The sequence below is a fragment of the Sylvia atricapilla genome, chromosome 8, assembly GCF_009819655.1.
Source record: "Sylvia atricapilla isolate bSylAtr1 chromosome 8, bSylAtr1.pri, whole genome shotgun sequence".
NCBI lineage: Eukaryota > Metazoa > Chordata > Aves > Passeriformes > Sylviidae > Sylvia > Sylvia atricapilla.
The window spans coordinates 24646158-24669341 of record NC_089147.1 but is presented as its reverse complement, the minus strand read 5'-3'; the positions used below and the strand labels follow the sequence as shown (position 1 = coordinate 24669341).

General features: G+C 42.9%; 2 protein-coding genes across 5 annotated transcripts in view; one reads left to right on the top strand and one right to left on the bottom strand.

Annotated features, from left to right (window-relative positions):
• The first annotated feature begins 7922 nt into the window (after window positions 1-7922).
• Window positions 7923-23184, top strand: part of TMEM254 (transmembrane protein 254) — a 76603-nt gene continuing 61341 nt past the window's right edge. The window contains exons 1-4 of one of the 2 annotated variants that reach the window (XR_010744132.1): window positions 7923-8043; window positions 9570-9673; window positions 10891-10950; window positions 13092-13661. Coding sequence is in view for 1 of the 2 variants with exons in the window: in XM_066324144.1 (XP_066180241.1) it covers window positions 7948-8043; window positions 9570-9673; window positions 10891-10950; window positions 13092-13212 (381 nt within the window). In the remaining variant the exon portion in view is untranslated. Of the gene's footprint in view, window positions 8044-9569; window positions 9674-10890; window positions 10951-13091; window positions 14653-23184 lie in introns of those variants that run through there. The other variant, XM_066324144.1, reaches the window with a different exon arrangement.
• LOC136364293 (L-threonine ammonia-lyase-like) overlaps window positions 18858-23184 on the bottom strand; it is a 32590-nt gene continuing 28263 nt past the window's right edge. For all 3 annotated transcript variants that reach the window (XM_066324139.1, XM_066324138.1, XM_066324140.1), the window contains one exon: window positions 18858-21769. In XM_066324139.1, the coding sequence (XP_066180236.1) occupies window positions 21671-21769 (99 nt within the window). In that variant the 3' untranslated portion in view covers window positions 18858-21670. The remainder of the gene's footprint in view (window positions 21770-23184) is intronic.

Here is a 23184-nt window from a genome sequence, read left to right as displayed (position 1 = left end):
CATTTTTTTCATCATACCCCTTCACTCTATCTACCCTCAGCCACCTAATTTCCATACTGAAGAATCCCATCTTATTCATGCTAGCTGGTCCATGATTAGATCCCCTATGGTTACTGCTCCATGCCTTCATTGTTCACATTGTCTTTTCCAGAGCTTGTTATGGTTATTCTGTACCCTTTGTGAAAAAAGATGACAGAGTGACTCTCAGAATTTAAGATGTAGAGGAATCATGGTGTTTTAACCATTATGAAGGTAATGTGCAGGTCTGCTTTCCTAACAGCTGATATTTGCTTTGTGGTTTTGACCCTCACTGACCTTGCATTCTCATAGATTTATCTATCAAGCTCCAAGATCTCATTTCTGCATTGTAATGGTAATCTGCTATGAAACCCAAAAATAGTTCCTTACTTGTACTGTCACTATGCTGCCTACAGGTGAGTTTTTGAATGCAGTGGCAATCTTGAAAGAAATTGTCATCCCTGTCAAAGAGAAGGCTGCCTTAAATTTTAAACAAAGACCCCAGATAAAACTGAAGCCAAAGTATTTGTAAAAATTGTGTATTTTATGAAGTGGTAGCCCAGCAGTACCCAACACTGTTCATTTTTTTTTCTGGGCAGTAGAAAAAGTCTTATAAGATGGATGTAGGATAGCTGGGAAAGTGGTAATTAGTGCCCCCAGTCCTGTGCAATACAATGTCTCCTGATCTGGTGGAGGGAAATCTGTGTTCTGTGGAACAGACCTGCCTCCCCCAGCCACACAGAACACTGATCTGCAGTTTGAACAGGCTCAGCCTGCAAAAGGGTTAGGATGACCACAGGGAAGGACAAATCAGCAGGGCAGAGTCTGCAACAGTGCAGGAATGGGCTGGAGTAGGATTTCCCTGTTCAATAAGCCTAATGAATAGATTATCAGTATTCCTGACCCCTTTGAACACACAGCAGAAAAACCACACAGCCATGCAGTAGCAAACCTGTGGTCACTAAAATCCTGCCTCAGGAAACATTAAGAAAAAAAAAAAATTGTGGATAAAACATCCTCCAGAAATCTAGCCTGGGCCTCCAGAGGGTTACTGAGCCCAGTTCAATCTGGTGAGTCCTCACTTGCTGCAGCACCACTGAGCTAAATACGATTTCCTTTAAATGTAGTGGTATTTCATGCCCACTACAGTCAGGCTCTCAGGCTACATTACTTTATGGTAATCCTTCTCCCTGTACTCTGTGTCTCCTTCCCTGTCTCCTTTCCTTTGTGAGAAAGTGTCTGTCATCATCCTCACCCATGCTGTTTGTGTAACTGCAGGTATATCCTGTGACTGATTACCTCCAGAAGCACTACTGGACTCCTGGCACCTGAGAGGATCAGACCCCTGAACTGCAGACACTTTAGGAAAAGGACTCTTCTTGTGCTGACAGAGTTAAGCACACTCACATGACACTACAGAAATACAACAAATCTCAACATCATAGTCTGCTGGACTTGATTATGATAACTAGTCACCTAAAGACGAGTGAATTTGGCCTTAAGGCTAGTCTGCTGGGACTGGAGACAAGTTGTCTGGAGTCCTCCCTGTTTAGAGAACTATTGCTCTACCCTCCCTTGTCAATCCTATTCCTCCTCATCTCCCAAATAACATCCCCACCCATGCTGCTGTAGTGAAGCATGCTTCCCATCTATCTCACCCATCTGCTAGTGAGTGACCCCATTTCTTTGCTAGATCTGTGCTGCCTTTTTTCTACTGCACTCAGTTTTTCCATCACAATGTTCCTGTTCCTGACACACAGGAAAAAATACTCAGGACTAGAAAACTGTATCAATTGACATGTTCATCAGCTGAGAAGCACAAAAAAGATCCATTAGTTGGTCCCAGTGGACCCTCAAGAACAGTAAACTAAATGGAAGCCTTTCCTTTTTCTCAACACTGCACTCTGTGTTTACTGCCATACCACTTGGCAACATAAGGCAGTGTCCTTCCTAGGAAGCAGTAATAAAGGCTTAGGAATTCCTTCAAAGAGAAAGAAGAAATAGTGCCAGATACCAAACACCATGTATTAAAATACACATGCACTGTCATGAAGTGGTTAAACGACAGAACAAGGCATCAAAATGCTGAGGATTTGCTCCTTCATCCTTTTATAACCACTGTATGTGCTGTAGGATGCTGATGGGCAGAGTCATGGCCTTGGATCTATATGAAATACAGTTTGGATAGTCTAAGCTATTCAGGTTTTTCCAATATGACCAATATGAATAAGGCTGTCTAGTCACAATTTATCCTTGCAAAGTACATTCAGTTTTATTAAATATCCTCCCCAAATGACATAGAATCTTTTTTTGCTCCCATACCTTAAAAAAATCTTCTGAAATACTTGTAGTTCATATCCAATTTTTAAAATTCAACGAAATCCATAAATGCAACATTCATAAACTGATATTTCAAATGGATGTTACTTGTCAATATTTCATTTTCTAAAGCTACCTCATGTAATAAAAAAAGACATCAGAGATGTCCACAAAATATTTTTAGTAGGACTCAAGTTAATGACTTCCAGCAGATATGGGTTAAACCAAAAAGAGAACTGCAAATTGCACAGCTGTGGCGAAAACTGAAGGTCTCTGTGCAACCTGGACTTCAAACTGCTGAGCCTAGGCTGTCTCTTTACAAAGGCTTATTAAGGCAGTGTTGGTTGAAGCACATCATGATAAAGGAGGCTCTTTCACCTTCCTTTTCCTTTTTAATAAGAGAAACCTCCCCCAGTGATATTGTTAGGAAAAGCATATGGAACTCTGACATAAATTCACCTCTGAAGTGCACAAACTGAAGTGCAAAACTGAAGTGCATTTGTAGTAAAATCAATGAGAATTCCAAACGTTTATAACTGAAAAGATGTTACCTAGTTCTTAGTCTTTACAAAGAATAAAGTATTTAGCTGGGACCTTCATAGCTGGCAATCTCCAAGACTTGAATTATGCTCATAATTGTGTTTAAGATGCGATAGAAGAGAAGCAGTTTTATCAAGCACCCAAGGAAACCAATGACAAATGAGAAGGATACAACAGATCTATGCAAAGGTTTACTCACTTCAAGCTGCAATGACTATTCACTATAGCAACAAACAATTACTATAGCACATTGTTACTTCTTATGCACATCTCATTACACTCAGCATTTCCTGTAGGTATGGGAATCAGCTGAAAATCTTGTCCACTAACCCCAAAAATGTAATGCTTGTCAAACTGCAACATGAAATATTTTAAAAGACTGTATTTTCCTTAGCTTCTCTCATCTTAGAACTAAAAGATTAAGGTGATACAATTCTAAATCTCCATTAAAAATTAAAAGTGGCAGGGGAATAGTTAGATTAACTAGCTACATTAGGAACCAGACACTGCTTGCAGTGGTTTAATTATAGCATTGTGCCGTTTAGCTCTGATTAAAAAAAAAAAGTCCTGTTGATAATTGTTTTTCTTTAGGTAACTTTCCCTGAATGCATCCTACCTCTTTTATACCAGCTTCAAATCCACTTGAAAATTGGCTCCAGTTTATTTCCAAATAACTTCCTAAGAAAAGCCCAGTCCCTAAATCCTTACTTGTACAGAAAGTTGCTGTTTAAACAAGTCACATCCCTGACTCTAGCATGATGACTCATGCCATAAAATTTGTTCTGAATTTGACTATCCTCCTTCCCCCTCCTTCTTTTTTTTAAAAGGAATTTTAAACGACAGAGAAGAGCTAACGTGTCTCTATCTATTCTCTGGCATCCACCTAGAACACCAAACAAAAGAGGCCGACTACCTGGCAAATACCCTTTGTACTTCCCGATGGAAGTGAGATAGCCAATATCTCTAAGTTAGAGATAGCAAATGTTTCTAAACTGAAGAGGGAACATTTTCCTCCACTAGTAGATACAACAGGAACTTTAGTATTTGAAAATTGAAGAGCGTGATCTATTGATATAACAGCATGTGAAATGAGCCAGCTCTGACTCAGAGACTAAGCAGAAAGAATGCACAGGTCCAGCTGGTTGTTTCAGTACACATCCAGTCACTGTGGAGACTTTGGGACCCCTCTGGACACAGCTTCAGTGAAAAAAAAAAAAAATTAAAAATTAATATAGCTGTCTTTGAAATCTCAAAGAGGATCTTATGTCCCATCCTCATGGTACTATGTGGTTACTTTGACCTGTTGATTTCATAAAGAACATCTCTTTCAGTTTTAGATTCTTAATAAATACATGAGTGTTTAATACCAACCTAATTTGAAATCTAAACCAAGTAACACAAATGCAAGAAAAAAAAAACTTTGTGTGCAATTATGAGGGAATATACTTTTAAAATGCTTTTTTTCCTTTCCAACTTTTTAAAAAAGATCATGCTGTTCCTGTTTTCTATGACCTCAAAACAGACTGAGTTCAGCAATCTGTGCAGCCTGCAGCAGGGTGAAGCTGGGTTAGCTCATCCTCTCCAGGGCTTGCAGAGCCCTGCCATGGGGCTGGCAGTTTGCTGATTGCTCCCTCCCATTATCTGCATGTTCTCCAGCACAGGAACGGCCTGAGAAAGGACAGGGAGCTGTGACAGTCCTGTCACAACTGACGTGTGTGTTCCAATCTACAACTCTAAATCTGGCTTTGGTAAGCGTGGCCAGAGCTGCCTGCTGTCTGCACTAGGCCTTGGTGGTGTTCTGGGCTGTGGCATGCTGCTGAGAGCTGCCAATTCATTACAGCACGTCATTCACTCTCTTTTTGGCACTGATTAGGATAAAAGGAAAGGAAATCAAAGTAGAAACCTCAGAAGTTGTGGTGAAATAGTTTTATTTCCTGTAAACTCGGCAAAGTGAATTTATTCTGCATTTTTTCAATAATTCACATAACAGTGTTTGGGATTTGTTGTTTCTAGTTTAGATTATACTTGTCAATAAATGCAATTCACTGACAAATAACATTTTCAATGCTGAAGCCACAAAGATAACTAATCTGTCAAAAATATGAGGGCAGAATTGCAAACCTTCACAAAATCTGATAGAGCAAGCTTTTCAGCTGCTCTGGGAAATGACTCCCTCAAAATTAGTCATCAAGTGTATCTAACAACACCTAAAAAACACAAGAAAGATTAACCACCGAAAGCTGTGGACTTTCTGTTTTATGACACCTTCAAAGACAAAATGCCCCTTGAAAGGTATCCTGTAAGCAAATGCAAGTCACTGACCTCTCTTCAGAGGGACAAGATAATATTTAATGGCATGTGCTGGCCAGACTAGATGATGCTACAGGTCTTCTGGCTTTATATAAATGGAACTATATTCAGATTCTTAAATACTCTAAAGACGCCTCTCTTTGTCAAGAGAAACAGCCTGTTTTAAAAAGTCAGGTCAAAGACGCTGTCTTGGATTAGAAATGGAATCTCTGAATGTCCAGCCCCCAGAAAAGGTCTGAGGAGGGAGTTGTCTTCATGAGCTATTTCACATTCAGGTCCAAGGCTGTTGAGATGCCCAGGGCTGGCAAAGCTACCCATGACAGTCACCAGGGCTGGCAGCGAGTGAGGGCTGCTGCCACACATGAAGCTGGAAGAATATCACTTAATAAAAAGAGAATCAACTATTTTTGGCAACGGAGAAAGAAAAGTAAGCCAGCTCCCTGTCGTGTGCCCACGATGTCACAGCGCGGGCGGTCCTGGCTGGAGTGTGGCAGTACGGGTGACACGACAGCGTGGCTGACCCCTCCTGGCCACCAAGGGCAGTGTAACAAGGCAAACGCAGCGGCAGCAGCCCGCGCCTTCGCTGTGCATCCACCGCCCTCTGCAGTCACCGCGGCGCAGCAGCCCGTCCATCCCGTCAGCGCCCAGCTGCTTTTTGACGGCATTCCCGCATACCTGGGCACTGCTGTGACCCTCCGTGACGGTGCTGCTGCGGGGCAGGCGGGCTGTGCTTGTGCCGGCAGCCCCAGGCTCTCCCACCGCAAAGCTCGGCCCAGCTCAGCCGCTCAGCGCCAGCTTCGGACACTGCACTACAGGCAGAGAGAAGCAGCTGTGTAGAATGATGAAAGAGGAAGAAATTAATTAATGGGCTACAAAACACCAAACCAACCCGAGGGAAAAAAAAAAAACAACCACAAAAAGTTTAATTTTAGAAAATTCTCCCGGATTCTTAGACGTAAATGGGGCCACGCACTCTTCTCTCCTGCATCAGCAAAGCAACACAGCAAAGTTTTTTGATCAGTTGTAATTGCACATAGCCAACCTCACTGGGTTTTGTCGAATGGATTCCCAGCAACAGTTTTACCACAGCAGAAATTTTTTTTACCAAACTCCGCTGTGTTCTCAAAGAACACCCCAGAAAAATGAAGGGAAAAAAAAAAGAAAAGGCGGGGCGGGGAAAGCACAGGCATGTCATTAACACATATTCAACAGAGCAGCGTGTTTGGCCTTCAGGCAAGGAGAGAGAAGAGCACAGTCACTATTTTACAGTGTGTCTACACTGTCAGTCATGCCAAGCAAACAGGTAGCAAAGCTCAAAGGAAAGCGTAAACCCGCCCAACCCACCTCTGAACATTTCTACCCCTGAGCAGCTGTCCCAAGGCCCTAGTGACTCACCACCGAGACCACGTTCCCAAAAGCGCACAGAATAGAAAACGCTGGACTTAATCCGTTTACAATCGCTAGTTTACAAAAGGGAAGGTGCTCTGTACCGTTCTAGACAAGGGCTGGACTGCTCAGCGGCAGGGAGGTCAGTAGCTGTGTGTGTCCCTGCGATGGCCGTGCGCTGCGGCAGGGACAGCCCCGCGCCCTCCGGCGGCCCGGGGACACGGCGGCAGCGCCTCCGCCCGCAGCCGCGAGAGGGCGCTCCGGGCCCGGCGGCACGGCCGCCCCGGGGCCGCGGCTGCCTCAGGCCCCTTCCTGCGTTTTCTCGCCCCGGAGGAGGGCGCTGCGGTAAAGCAGCGAGGGGTCGAGTTGAAAGGCTCGCTCCAGCTTCTGTGCTGGTCCACGCTGCCCTCGGTACAGAATCGCACAATCGATTAGGTTGGAAAAGACCTCTGAGACCATCGAGTCCAATCTATGAACAAATACCACCTTGTCAACTTAGACCATGGCACTGAGTGCCACATCCAGTCTTTTCTTAAACACCTCCAGGGACAGTGACACCACCACCTCCCTGGGCAGACCATTCTAATGGTTAATCACCCCAAACTTCCCCTCGTGCGGTTCTGGACTATGCCGTTTTGTCCTGCCACTGGCTGCCTGGGACAAGGGACCGATTCCCGCCTGGCTACAGCCTCCTTTCAGGCAGTTGTACACAGTGATAAGGTTTCCCCGGAGGCTCCTTTTCCCCAGGCTAAACAATCCCAGCTCCCTCAGCTGCTCCTCACAGTGCTTGTGTTCTAGACCCTTCACCAGCCTCGCTGCCCTTCTCTGGACACCTTCCAGCAGCTCGACATCCTTCCTAAACTGAGGGTCCCCAAACTGGACACAGCACTCGAGGAGTGGCCTCACCAGTGCCAAGCACAGGCGGATGATCCCTTGCCTGGTCCTGCTGGCCACACTATGGCTGATCCGGGCCAGGATGGCACTGGCCTTCCCGGCAAGGTGGGCACATGTTCAGCCATGTCGACCAGCGCTCCCGCTCTTTCTCTGCTGGGTCACTTCCCAGCCACTCTGCCCCCAGCCTGGGCTTGTAGAGTCCCAGCGCAGGGGCCGACCCTCGGTCCCAGCGGGGCGGGCGATGGCGGGTCCAGGGCAGTGCCCGCCCCAGGGTGGGCCGCACCGCCTCCCGCCGCGGAGCGCCGCCCCCCTCGGCCCGGCCTTAGCGGCGGCGGCACAGCCCCGGCTCACAGCGCGGCCCCGGCTCAGGGAGCGCGGCCCCGGCTCAGAGAGCGCGGCCCCGGCCTCACAGCGCGGCCCCGGCTCACAGCGCGGCCCCGGCTCACAGCGCGGCCCCGGCTCACAGCACGGCCCGGCGGGATGGCGGCGGAGCGGGGCCGCGATGGCAGCTGCTACTTCCAGCGCTCCCGGTTCATCTGGATGGTGGCCATCATCTTCGGCAATATCCTCCTCGGCGTAAGGAGCGGCGCGGGCCGGGGAGGGAGAGGGAGGGAGAGAGATCGTTCGGAAGCCGCGGGGTGCGTGGAACGGGTTCCCTTCACCGCGGAAACTGCGCTCCCTAGAATAAATGGGGAGGGAAAAGAAGCGAGAGGCGGCTGCCTTGGCCGGGCAGGGAGGAGGCTGACAGCCGTGCGGGAAGGCGGCGGGAGGGAAATCCCGCCTGGCCTGCGAAGGGGAGCGAGGCCGTGGCGCTGGGGCGCGTCCCGGGCCCGCCGGAGCATCCCGGGGCGCGGCACCGAGCGGGGGCTTGCGGGGCAGGTGCCCCGGGAAAGGGCTGCAGCATTCCCAGAACTGGGCATTGAGGCACTGAGCATCAGCACGGCTCACTCCGGGCCAGCTGCGGGGCATGTCAGTCCATAAGGTGCGTTTACAGGTGAGGGCGTTAGGCACAGGCTGTACGAACTAATGGTGTTGGAAAACACTGTTCATTCACCACGGTGTCTCAATTTCCAAAACCAGATTTCAGCTAAGTTAGATTGGATTACTGGAGCAGAGATATCAATGGCTGTTTTGTTGATGTATCCAATAAGTTTATCAAAGTCATCCCTTGACTTTCACGTGTTGTGATTTTCCTTCTGTTTGCACAGATTTTCTAAACTTAAGAACCATCATTGTAAAAATGATGGTCAAGGCACGTCAAGCCTCTCACAAAACAGTTTTTGGACTGTTTCAAGAAACAGAATAAGCTTTAAGCAGATTCCCTTTTTGTACCCATCACCTCGCCACATCTTTGGCATAGCTAAATTTACATATACTGTGAAACTGCAGCATTGATACCAAAAGCAAGATAAGGCAGTGTGAACTTTGGCCTGGCATAGTGCTCACCTTGTGTCCCCAGTGGACTCTGAAGGGCACAGCTCATCACTCACTGCCTGCTCCTCCTCCTCAGCTTGTGAAAATCAGCGTGACAGGAAAGAAACCTGGGAAGAAATTCTGCATTTCTGGTCTTGGGATTTGTGCTCAGTTATCTTCTGTGCCCTGTTAAAAATAAACAAAATCTGACATATTCTTTCTTAGAGGACCAAAGGATAAAGACTGGTCCCCTAGTTTGAGATAAATTGTTATTCCTCCTGAACAGTGTGTTCATTGTTTGGCTTCTTCAGGTCACTTGCCTCAGATTAACTTCTTCAGGACAAAGACAGTGTAGGTTTTGCAGCTTCCATGTCCAATAGATAATGAGCTTACAATTTAAATGCCACTTAACGTGCAGATGCACTCTTGGTACCCAGACAGCAACCTTAAACTTATCCCCTTGGCATCTGGTATGTCAAGGAATAGAAATTTCATAGTCGGAATCTTTCAAAGGCTACTGGAAGAATATGCTCCCGGGACAAAGTTAATGGAATGGAAGAATTTAAGTACTATGAATAAATGAGTCCTAAACTCATGGGGCTCAAAAATAAAGCTATTTTGAATGTTAAATTGATAGTACCTCTATCCTGAAGTAAGATAACGATTTTTATTTTTTTATTTTTTTTTAGTGGGTAGCACTTTTGCCTTCAACTATACCTTATAATTACTTGGGATTATTTGGTACCTTCCTTAATTATTTAGTGGAACACCACCACAAATGGGTCTACTCTGGGTAAGTTATATTTGACTGTGTAATTATTTTGCCTCTCTCTGACTCTTGTACTTAGTCTATGTTACAAGCCTTCCTGTAACCCAGTTGTTAATTAGATTGAAAGAGCTCTTCTTTCAAGCTCATTACAATTAAGGGTGTGGGGTAATAAGTACATAGAGGGCTAGACAGGCTAAGAGCAGTTTGACAGTTTAAAAATTTAACTTTGCATTTGGCATCACTGAAGGTTTAACAAGAAAGGGAAAAATGTTAAGACACTACTTTTGATGACAGTTATTAGTCCAAAGTTATACTTGTATCATCTACTGAAAGTCTTTTTTTTCTCTAGTTGTTACTTGAGCAGTCCAATTCTTTCTTCAGGAATCTTTTTTTTATCCAGCTTCAGTTAAAGAACATTTCTGCCCTTGTACTCACTTACCCTGATCTATGTGAGAAATAACCTGCATAGTGCTAAGTTTTACTGGGTTACAAACTTAGTTTTTGCTACTTTAATTAACAAAAGAGATTGTTAATTAAACAATATTTCCTTGAGCTCACTGACTTCCTGAGGGCTTTCTTGTTTATTTTACCATGCATCATGTAGAACTTTCATCTTTTCTCAGAGCATCTTTTCCTTTAACAAGGCATTGAATTGATCCCAACTGAATATCCTAACTTATTTTTTTTCTACAAAAGCTTCTTTAATACAAAAGTATTAAAATTTGTTGCCAAGTGTGGCTTATCAAGTCACATATATATATGTGACATATATATATATATATGTCAGTTATATATTCTGAATCTGCACACACAGTTGTTTTTGTAGAACTAAATCTGTAAAAACTTAAGTAGCTCCTTAGGACCACTAAAAATACTTGTCTAAGTAAAAGGATAGATTTTGCTTGCTTAACCAAGATTAACTTGTACTGCTTTCACTAAGCATTTGGCTTTTTGGCTTAATCTAAGTGCTGAAAGTTTTGGAAGCCTTGTGGATGCTTCAAATAGCAGGTCAAGGCTTATTGCACAACCTAGAGTTGCTCTGATTTTCTCAGTGGGCTTCAGTTTCTTTTAAGTGTACACTTGTGGGTTTTTTCAAGATGAAAAACACACCTTCTTTTCTAGGTTAAAATAAGCTGTCGTTTCAGTGCTTCCAGGTTTATATTCTCTGCATCATCCATCTTGGATCCCACAGTTTTTCTGCCTAATTTTCATCAAAATAAACCATGTTTTCTTTCCACCAGGTTCTGGATATCCTGGTTGATTCACATAGTGGAAGCCCTCTGCTGTGTTAAGTTATGCCAGTAAGTTGTTCCCTCCTCTCACTCCACACTTACATGTTCTCTGCAGAGGATTTCTGACTCAAGTGACATAAGCTACAGACTGGTTGTGGTGGCTCTCAGCAGCAGTGAATTCAGAGGATGGTGGCAGAATTTCTGCTGCAGTGATAGTTTGCTGTCTCCACAGTTGGTTGCTGCCATTTCTCCCAGTGGTTACTGTTGTGCAGGGCAGCAAAACCAAGGGCTGGCAACTTGCAGAACTGGCAGCAGCAACATTTGCCAGAGCTTGTCTGGCATCTCTGAACTCCCTGTTCACTGGGTGACACTGCTGCTCAGGTGGCAGAGGGAGCAACAGACAGTGTAGAAGTGGTCTGATAACTTCAGGTGTTACAATTTTATCAGATCTTACCTCATCAGGATTGCAATACTGCTAATCACACGCTTAGACAATTGCACCTATATTGTGAGAATACAATTGGACACTTTCATTTGGGGACTCTTTCAGTCTGCTTGCATCTGCAGGTCAGTGAGCTAATGGGACTGTACAGGCAAGGCCATCTAGGTCTTACATTAGGATAACAATTTACCTGGAAAGGAGTGCTGTCCAAACACATGGTCCTCCTGGTCATTTGACTTGTGGCTGCAGTGATTCAGGAGAATGTAGATGTTCATTAGGTTCTGCTCTGCAGAGTAGGTGGCCAGTCTGTTTGCCATGATAACAAATGATGGCTTTCCACTTCATTTGGGTCATTCTGTCCCAGGCTTCTCAGGTAACACCTCTTGGAAGCAACAGGATTTTATCTCATGGAACACTGCATAAGAGCTTGAGTTTTTTTAAGGTAGTAGAATATGGATGAATATTCTGTCTTCAGAATGAGAGATAGTAAAAATTTTGTGTTTATCAGACCCTCATTTTAAGTTACGTAGCTTGAAAGTTAAAGCTTTAAGTCTGAGTGTTTAAATAAATGGGTATCTGGGCCTAAGGTGATTCTTTTAAGTATAAGGAAACTTAACCACCAGGGAACATACCAAAGGAGTGTATTGTAATTAGTTTTACTAATGAAGTTTTACAGAGTAGTGTTAAAACCCACCAAAAAAACCCCCCAAAAAACCAAAAACAAAACAGAAATGGCCTGCCCATCATCATCTCATCAGGAGTGCTGCTTTATATTACCTAACAGTTGTACTTCTGTGAGCACCAAACACCACTTATTTTTACTTGTGTTTAAGTTATGTCTACTTGGCAACATCACAAAGGAGGCACAAGGAAAAACTTGAGGACTCAGATACAAATTTGTTAATCAGCAGTAGTGTTGTCATTGGCTCTTGGCCTGTATTGCTGCATAGGTTCTATTCATTAAGCTTGCTTTGCAGCAACAGGTACATTTCTTAAGCCCTTGTTCTCCAGGTTCTGCACTAATTTGAAAACACTGCAGCTGGGATTATAAACGAAAAAGCACAGCTATGCCTGGCGGAATTGTTTACTGGAAATGTGAAATCCCCTGTTGTGTTTATACTTGTTCCTTTCAGTAGGAGTACTTCTCAAGAATAATAGAGGAGAAAATTACATCTTCTGTAACATACAGAAAAAGTCACATATGTTACATTAAAACTGACTTAACATAGGAAGACCCCTCCTTCATAAGATAAGTGAAGTGCCTTCAGCCCTGTTACCTGTCTTTGTCTAGGCACAAATTCAGGTACCGGTGTTTCTCCATCCCTCATCACACAGTCATTGTCAGCATAAAGTCTCCCTTCACTAACACAGTCAACAAGAAAGTATATCCAGACTTGTGTATTAAGATCAGTATTAAGCTACTCCAGTTTCTTGGTTCTTTGGACACAAACTTCTGGGATAAGTCATTTCAAATAGGACAGATGGAGATGGCAATTTATATAGCGTGGAGGAAATTGTATGCATAGAATGTCTGAAGGAACTTTTGTTCAGTAAATAGCTTAAAATCCTAAAGCCACAAAAACTGGTATGCTTAGTTAGCACAGGAAATGTGTCAGTTAGATGGCAACTGATGTGCTGAGCTGAAATGTTCTAATCCTGTCTGAATCTCAAGGATGGGTAGACATAGCTAACCTTACTTTATAAGTACCAGTACAGCCTGCAGGAGTGTGACTTTCTGACACATTTTGTGTTTTTGTGAATGTTACAGATCTAAAGGAATCACTGACCCAGCTGTTCAGTTCCACTGGTTTGTTCAGACCCTTTTCTTTGGATATGCTTCCCTTGGTCTCCTGTTGTCTTACAAGCCTGCAGCCAAGAAGCAGTACTAGAAGACACTGAAAGAAGTCACTTCTCACATACTTCATCTCATTTTTCTAAAAAGACCCCCACATACATGTCTAGGTGCTGGAATTAGCTAAATTACATTCCTGCTGCATGATGCAGTGCCCTTCTTCCCAAGCAACTGTCCTCTTACTAAACAACACAACTAAAGATCTCGGGGCACTGTGGATAGTTCAGTAGAAAATCAGCCCTTCAGTCTCGGCTACCAAATTTTAATCCTATTTATTATGCAAGAAGCCAGAAGTTGCTGCTCTGCAGATTTTGACATGTCTACCCTGTCACTGACAGCTGTTAGCAGTGATTGATAAACCACCTTTTCAGGAGGAGAGTTGTTCTACAACAGGGAGGGTTATTGACAGCCGCAAGGCAGATTGCACTTGTTTTGTAATAGGATTTAAATTTACCTATATTTTCTCTATGGACTGACGTTGTTGTTGTTTAAGCCTGCTCTTTGTACTTTGTTTTGTCTGCTTATTTTGTTCCACAAAGGACAGACCACTGTACTGCTGCAGGCACATGGAAGAGACCACGTCTCAGCTCAGGCTGAGGTGCAGTGAGCTTGAATACATAAAGCACTTTAACTTGGTTTAATACAAGTGCCTTAAAATTCATGCAGCATGACCTCATCTTTTTAATGAAGATTTTAAGTTACGAGTTATTATAGTATAAAGTAGCTTTGAGGGCAGCTTTTTTTGAGAAATAATTTATTATTCAAAGAAAAAAAAACTTCCCAAAATCTAGCTGAAAAGTTGGTATTTGGGAATGAAATTAGATGTAGTGAATAAACATACACCACTGTTTCCCAGATGCTGGTCTTCTGAAACCTAAGGTTGAGAGACCATCATAAGCACCCCACAAGAATATTTCCTGTATGTGTAGTGAGTTCCATCAGATTGTCTTTTACTTTTGAATATTTGAACAAGAATTTAGCCTGTTTAGTTTTAGCACTTCTAAAAGGAATAACTATTTAAAGTACTAACTCTGGTGTGGGGAGAAGTTTTAACTTGCTACTTGCCATGATGCTGTTCTGGAAAAAAAGGGTAAGAAAAGGTTGTTCTTTCTCTAACCTCTAAGAGCTCCACAAAGCTCCACAAGGTAACAAGTAGCTTTGTGCCTTGTGCAGTACCAACAGACTGTAACACTTCCACGTGGGAAGCCTTATTCAAGCACATATACATCAAGTTTTTGCTTTCAGTGGATACTAAAAGCATGGAGAACTGAAAGGTTTGAAATGGTGGCTTGTTTGTGGTTTGGGTTTTGTTGGTTTTAAATGGCAAACCATTAATTTAAACATTTTATAGAGAAGTAGAAACTCATTTGGTGGCTAGAAATCCAACAGGAATGTCAGGAGCCTGAGCTACATTTTACTGTGTTACCTTTTGTCTTAGTCTGTGACCCTGGAATAAAGATTTTTAAAAAGTGAAGAAGTTGTTTTTAATACATCCTAGAAATAAAATGCCCATACAAAATACACGGACAGCTTCTTGATAGCAGTATCAGTGTTCACACTTGGAATGTGCAGGATCAGCTTTCCAAAGTAAGTCCCATCACTGACAGTACACTGCCTTCCCCTCCCAGGGCCAGGCTGGACTCCAGGTGATCAGGTCACCCTCAGCCCTTCCACTGGGCTCTGGAGTGGCTACAGGTAAATCACAGCTCTGAGAAGTTAACTATGTCCTGTTAGACTCCCCTAAGGAGATGGGCTTCCTTTCACACAGGGAATGGCAGAGTTCCCCCAGGGCAGCCCAAGGAAGCTACAGTAGAAAGCTATAGGAAGCTGGAGAACAAAAAAATATGTATTGCCTTAGTTTAAACAAATGACCAAGTTAGTACAAGTTTTAGCCAGGCACTGACATCAGCACCATTTTTTGAAGTCTCTCTGGGATTTTTGTTTAGCATGACAGCTTTCTCGGTGGAGGTTGCTGGGCATTGCTTATCAGAGATTTAAAAAATGCAACTCCCAAGGTCTTCATCTACCTTCAGACACTTTCTCTCTCCAGTGTTCGCTTCGCAGCAGTTCAGTTTTAACACTCGTTTAAAAAAAAGCACAAAAACCCCACAAAAATAAAAACCCAAACAAAAAGCAGCCAGTGTTTGCTGTCAGCCTCTGTCCCAGAGCTGTAAACAGCACAGAGGCCTGTTTGCTAAAGTTTTGGAGGCTTCACATGATCCCATCTGCAAACCTGAGGAGCATGGGATAAGCAATACTGACTGGCCTTCAGGAAAAGGAAGAAACCCCAGCATGACAAGACTGAAAATAATACTGAGATACCATTTCTGAATAAGTGTTTATATAGTGCCCTTAACATCACAGTAAGATGAACATACCCTTAATATGTTACAAATTTATTTTTAAAGGCCAGCAAGAGCTCGAGTCCAGGTCAGCATCTCACTCAGCTCACAAAGACGCACATTCCTGGCTTCAACAGGCTCTGAAAATGCTGCTGGTTACAGCAGGCATTAGCGTTTCTCCAGGCTAGTCCAATAGCAACAATAAAGGATTACTCTTAATCACTTAGAGCCACTCTTTCCTCTGCAATCAAAATGCCCTTTCCACAAGAGAAAGTGCAGCCTGTGTTCCCAAAGGCTGGGCTGGCTGTCAAACTATCCCCAGCAACACTCAACCCGCCCTGCTTCCCTGAGGAAAACACTTGCAAATTAAGCAAGTCACTGTTACAAAATATTTCAAAATATTGCTTCCCATTAAAAGGAAGCCCCAATTTCCCAAAGGAAACATCCAGAAGAACTTTCACGTTTGAAAAAGACCACTAAAAAAGAAAGTAAATCACCAAGAAAGCTAAGATGACATTAATAAAGGTTTTTCAAGATAGATATTTCTGCCAACTAGGCTGGTGACAGCCCTGAAAAATAAATGTTGTTTAGACATCCATTTCAAATTGGAAAGGAGAAAAAACCCCATCCCTTTCTATGAAAGCTAAGTGCAAGAGTAGGTATGCCTTACATTAACAATGTAAAGTAGATGCCAAGAAAATTTAAAGCAACCATGCCTGTTTTTTCTAGACATATTAAAAAGCCAATCCCATTCATTATCTATTTGACCTGCATTGGTGATCAAAAAAAAAAAAATTCATACAAGTTACAACTGCATCACTTAAAACAGTACTTTCATGCTGTGATTGCTTGGTAGCTTTGTTGCAGAAGAAAACAAAGATCCATTTTCATCCTTAAATCATTATGTATGGAAATGAGTTTAATTTACTCCTTAAAGACAAGTTATCCAGATCAGTATGTTTGGCAAATCACTGCTCAAATCAAGCTCTGTTGAGGAGATCTGGATATGTAGATCAGGACATGATCAGCTCAGAAACACTGCTGAGCCTGAACAGAAGCAGTGAGAAGTCTCCCACCCATCTCAAGAGTTACTTCTAAAGCCTTCAGGGCTGTAGCTGATTTTTGTGAGGGAGTGATGAAAAACTTTTCTCAGAATCTCAATATGTTGTCTTGCTTTGCCTCTTCTTCCTGCTGACCTAGATTTTTCTAAACACAACAGGAATCGACTGAGCCAGACTGGAAATACTCAAGTGTTGGTTAATTAGGGACATTTCATTTGCTCTGGGGCTGGGCAGCTGGTCCCCTGCAGAGCAATAGAGCCCTGATGAAGCTGGGGAGTGGCCTCCTTGGTCACTGCCATGGAGTCTGCCGTGAATTTGACCACTACAGGCAAGACCCTTGAGGTCCCACAGTCTGATGCTTGTGGGCCTTCTAGTACAGTCTCTTTATGCAAGAGCTACATGAACAGCTCAAGAAATTACTCTAGCTTGTTAAAAGCAAAAGAACCGAAATCCCTCCGTCTTTCCTTTACTCCTGCTCCTCAGAAGAGCAGTAATAACATGGCACAATCCACGGACTGTGCTAGACCTTACATGGCCTCTGCAACTCCAAACATACCTACAGCACATGCAGGAGGGGAAGAAGGAGGGGAGAGGAGGAAAGAGAGGTGTCAGGAACATTATTGTATCATTTATGAGTGTTCTTTGAGACCATTTTCACTAAGGAATACCCCTCAGGTGCCCCTTGTGGGAATACACAGGGTGACAAGTTTACTAGCTTTAGTAATGACACAATTTAAAATGCCATTCTAAAGATACTCTAGGCCTCTTATCAAAAGGAAAACCACATCCTTCTCCAAAATTTCAAAAGTGTGAAGGATAGGGATTTTCGCAGTTGCAATCTGCCCCTCCATTCCCCACAGCAGTCTGGTAAATCAGAAACAGATCAGAGTACCTGCATTTAGAGGAGCTTTCAGATGTCAACAGCCCAGGACACACCTCTCATGTCCTTTGTGTGGATGCACTCCGATGTGGCTGGTCTGGCTCTGTCCTTAAGGACTCTTCATTTCTTCAGACTGACAGGTTGTATGGGCTTAGCTGTATGGGATGTTGATTACTGTTGACATACTTCAAAACATCCATATTTTATTAGAATATTTTCCAAATACTACCACCAGGTTTTGCTGCAGCTTTAAAAAAAAATAAATAAGTGCTTTTGAACAATGGGAAATTCATCAGCTCAGGAGAGCACAATGTAGTGAAGGATTCCTCCTCCTTTGAGATATAAGTTTAGGAATACATGAAAGGAAAGATTTGTAATGGAAGAACACTGCAACACCCTATACATGGCAGACTGCTTACAGTAAACAAATAGCAGAGAAACCAAGACCATCCAATAAAACCACTGACAAGAATGACAACCCAACCCCAGAGTGTTGGAGTTTACTTTTCCATTCAGTAAACCACATGCCTATGCTTGGCTCTAGCAAAACTTCAACAATAACGTGTCAAATGCCCTTACTGCATTGTGGGATGGGGAGTTGGTGAATCTCCAAAAAGCAGTAGGTCAGAAGGCAAGGTGCTGCCTGTGAGGACATGCCACCTGCATGGGGAGATAAACTGATCCTGCAAAAACATGTACTGGCAGAGATTTAAGTGTTAATCCCCAGCTAACAGGACCTGGCTGAAAAAAAATTAAGAAATCAGTGTGGGTAGAGATTTTGTTTCAATTTAAGGTGCCCTTGTTTGCATCAGTCCTGGGAAGAAGTTGTGCTGTGCCCCTGACCAGCAGTGTGTGCCTAGGACAGCTCCAGGGGAACTACCTGGATTGAGGCATCTTGTTCCTCTGGAGACAGGACTGTGTTTTAGCCAGAGGTTTGCTGCACCCTGGAACTGAAGGACTGGTTCCCCAAAGTTGGTGATGGTTGCACTGAGAAGACCTGAGAGCCCCTGGGACTGGGCCCACCTCACAGAGTTCTCCCACCCGCCTGAGCCCAGCTGCGCCCACAGCTCCCAGTGCCCAGGAGCACAGGCAGGCAGTGCCAGCGCCCGGGGCAGGGAGCAGCCCCTGGTTCTGTGCCAGTGAGGAGAGCCCATGCTGCACCTCCACCATGCAGGGGAGCAGCCACGAGTCTCCCCTGCCCCTCCACAGGGCCAGAGCAGCCATCCTGCCCAGCTGCCCTCTCCTCCCTGCCAGCTCAGAGCTCCCCCCTCACATGAATGATGTGGATTTTGAGCCAATGTCAAGGACAGATAAAAGAAAAATATTTACTCTGATGTTTTAAAGTGAGGCTGCTATCAGTATCACACAAGAGAATAACAAATCTTTCATTGCTGAGGTGGCATAGCAGAATTTTAATTATTTTTCAAATACAATGCTTAGATTTATATTTTGCTGATTTAACCATTAGTGAAATTTTTACATAATCATTAAAGTTATTTTTCAAGGTACATAAGAATGCTCTATATAAAAATACTTCTTTAAATAAAACATTCGAAATCACATTATTAGATCTTTGAAATGCCATAGATCTTATTATACTTCATAATCCAAAAAGGAAATGGTTAGCAGCACAGGTATTTCATTATTCTTTCCAAGCATACATTCATTTAAATGTCTCATTTTGAGGATTTTTTCCCCCTTGGAAGATCTTCATGTTACCTTTTAAGCCAATGAGACTTCAATAAAGGCAATATAGAATGAAAAACATCTCTGGTATTATTATATTCAAGTATAAAGTGTTTATTACTGAAGAGTGATTTACACTTTAAAGTATGTTTATACTTAAAACAATAAAAATAAAACCAAACTGCAAATATCATGTTTGACATTTTAAGCACCTTCTGGACATGACCTTCTTTCCCCCCATCCCACACACATTTCCAAAATCATACCGTGGTTTCAAGTGCATTGATTTTTGGTTTGGTGCATTGATTTGCTCTATCTGCTACATCTTCTTGCCCCACGTTTGTGAAGACTTGCTAAATGCAGTTCCCACTGATAAGGAAAGAAGTTATTAATGCTCTGAGTTTCTAAAACAATAAAGTCCAGGATAATACAAAATTTTAAACCAAATATCCAAACAGCAGAACCTGTTGGCCACTACTGAGAACTCTGGTTATAAAGCTCCATTTTCTTCTCATGTAGGTACCTGAAACATCCTCAAAATTTCCTGAGACTTTTGTCAAAAAACATGAGAGGGTAATTAGACCTTTATCTATCCAACCATCTCTTTGGTGATGCGTTTAATTTCTTGTTCCAATGGAAGTAGTAAGTGTGTAATATGGACTCTGTCATCTATTTCCATACAGATTTCTTAAACTCTTCTGGCAGTGGAGAAGGGACTTGTGTGTGACAGGACACAGCTGTGATTTACAGGACCAAGGCCTATACCCATCATTCTGGATGGCAAGAAGGGAACAGAACTAACCACTGGGGCATGAATAATTTTTAGTTCCATGTGCAAACCAATACGGTCCTTCCAAAAACAGACCAAATCTGTCAACTTCTATTTTTTGTCCACCATTGTCAGACTCTACTCCTGTTCCTTTATGAACCACAACAAGAAGGAGCAAACAGATTATTTCCCAGAAAAATAATACTGCAGAGACAGCCACAGTGCTGCCCCTCTCATCCCATCTTGCCTGTATAAGCTACAGAGAGAGGTGGATCATGGAACCACAGAATGGTTTGGTTTGGACGGGACTTCAAAGACCATTTAATTCCAACCTCCCTGTCATGGAGTTCTGTTCACTAGACCAGGTTGTTCAAAGCCCCAAACAATATGGCCTTGAATCCTTCCAGAGATGGACATCCATAACTTTTCAGGGCAACCTGTGTCAGTGCCTCACCACCCTCACAGTAAAGCATTTCTTCCTAATACGTAATATAAATCTGCCCTCTTTCACCGCAGAGCCATTGCCCCTGGTCCCACACAGCTTTCCTGTAGCCCCCCTTTAGGTACTGGAAGGTACGCTAAGGTCTTCCCAGAGCTAAAGTTAAAGTCTGCCCAAATGAGAAGGCACAACTCTGTTGTGTGCACATTCAGTAGAGGGCCTGAAATTCTCTTACATTTCTTACCATCCCACACGATTATATTGTTAGTTGGTCTCTGCCTATAGTGATAAAAATGGTATTTAGGTCAATGTGTTCTTTGTTAATTGCATTAGCCATGTGCCTAAGACTTAGGCTTCTTCTTCGCCCAGCACTGCCTTTGGCTATTAATATGTGGTCTTTAAATATATGTCACTATTAACAGTGTGCCTAATCTGTCAGGTGAGATGGATGGAGTCTGTTTTAGACAGACTAAGATAATCAGTGGAATGCTAATTACAAAATTCACATGGGTAGTTGAGACCCCTTTTTATATAGAAACACAAGACAGTTCATAGGCTACATTTTATACTGAGTCTCCAAAAGCAGAGGCAAGAAATACATTTGTGTTCTGTTTATGAGCTCTAATCATACTCAATACTTTTTTCAATTTCTGCAAAATATTTTGGAATTTTATTTTGCAAACAGGATCATTCTCCCTTGGGAAAAAAATTAATCTTATATTGGCTTTTATCTTCCAAGGGTTTTTCTGTCAGTGCTTAAATCACCTTCTATTTGCATAATTTTTCCTCAGCTGGTAGAAAAGATCAGAACAGAAGTGTTTTCAACCCACATGTGTACACTTCCTGAAGCAGATGTAGCAAACAGAAAATTTTTTCTGGCTTGGAAACAGAAAATTTCTGTACTTGTAGTGTGACTAAGTCCAGCAGAAGGAGCTGCATTACTTTAACGAGGGTCATCAAAATCAAAAGACCTTTGAGAGGTCTATATTCAAATGTAAAGAGAAATGCCTTCTCCCTGTTTGTTTATGGAAGATCATTGGATTCTACAAACTAGCTAAAATCCAGGCAGCCAGCTGATAATGAATTGAGGAATTCCAACACCAGCAGAGACTAAGAGCTTCCCTCAGCTAAACTAAAGTTTTGAGTTTCACTTTTTTTCCCCAAAGACATTTACTGCCTTTTGAGCAGGAAATAAATATCCTGAAACTATTTGCTAACTGTTCAGCTTTGAAAGGTAATATTTGTTGTAAAAGCCTCAAGGCTGGGGCTCTGCAGAATCCTTGTGAGAGGCCCTGGTGCCCCACACCGGCCGTGCCCGTCACCGCTCCGTCCAGGCAGTTGTGGGGTAGCGTTCCAACAGTGCATTCCTCAGCTGGGCTGTGTGGATCTTGTCTCTGGTCTCCACAGTGCAGATGACCTGGCAAAAGAATGAGGACCATTCCTGATGGCATGGCAGCAATCTCAGACAAAGCCATTTCCAACTTAATCCTAAAATACACTCATTAAAAACAATTGGTTTAAAATAAAAACTGGCCCTTACATCTGCTCCCTATGCAGGTAAGAAAACTGACGTTGCAGATATCTGGGGCTCTTCCAGCCCATCTGCATGACCAAAAAACCTTCCAAAGGCCCTACTTTATTGCCTTCAAAGTTTACATAAGACAGGCTGATCATCTGCTGGCTCCTGGGCAAAGTACTTCTCTGGTCTTGTCTTCTCTGAAGACGTCTGTTGGTGGCTTTTCTTTTCTGTTCCCTGGGGTATGGACATGGCATTGCTACCACCCACCTCTGACTCTTACCTCACCACATTTCCATATTTCTAGCAAATGTTTGTTCCAGAACCTCCATCCTTCAAGCTTTTTATATTCTCTTGTCTGTCACAGAGTTATCCCCCAGTTCTTTATCATCTCTGCAGCATTTTGGCTGGTTTCACATCCCACACACTTTCTTGCTTCATTCTGGTTTTTGTTTGCTTATTGCATCACTTCTAGTTTTCTTTTATGGTTGTTCTCCTGCTTAATAAAACAACTCAGGCAAAACTAATCTTGATAGTTTTTTTGAACTCTTCACTTGCCTCCATAGGTACTATTGAAATCCTGTCATGAAATCCTAGCCACTAAAGATAACTTAAATGGCATTTTTTTCAATTTTTCTATAATCTCTCTTTTTTGCATCCTCACATCTCTGCCCCCTCACTTGAAAGCCTGGGCACCAATGTAAAGGTGCAGAAGGAAAATTATACTTCACAGTTTGAGACTTCCATTACTGCTAGTCCTGCTAGCAGGATCATCATTAGTGTTAGAAATGCCATATGGAAAGAAGACCTGACAGAAACATGGAAATCTAGCAAGGAAAGGACCTAAGATGAGCCACAGTGCAACTACAGAGAGTTCCGTGTAACAGGCAAATCTACAGAGCAGAGAAACAACAAGCCATGATAACCTGATGGTGGGCTGCTCCAGACATGCCCTGTCAAAACTTTCCTATCACAGCTGTATCCCTTTTAGAAAGCAACAAGACAAAAAACCTCTAATTTGTTTACAAGGATATTTCTAAATAAGAACTTCGAATTCATATTTCTGGAACTGTCTTAAAATAACAACAAACCTTTAGCAAAACTGCTGAATGATAATATAAAACACTAATTAACTCCAAGTTAATTTAAATAGCCATAGCTCCCTTCATTAGAAAACTGACTACAGCTTGTCAAATATCCATCATGAAATAAGCCACAGTTCTGATCTGGTCTTGTAATTCTTCACCTTTTGTGCTGCACATAGATCAATTTGTTCGGTTTTTTGGAATGCAAATTAGATGCTAATTTCGTTCTTC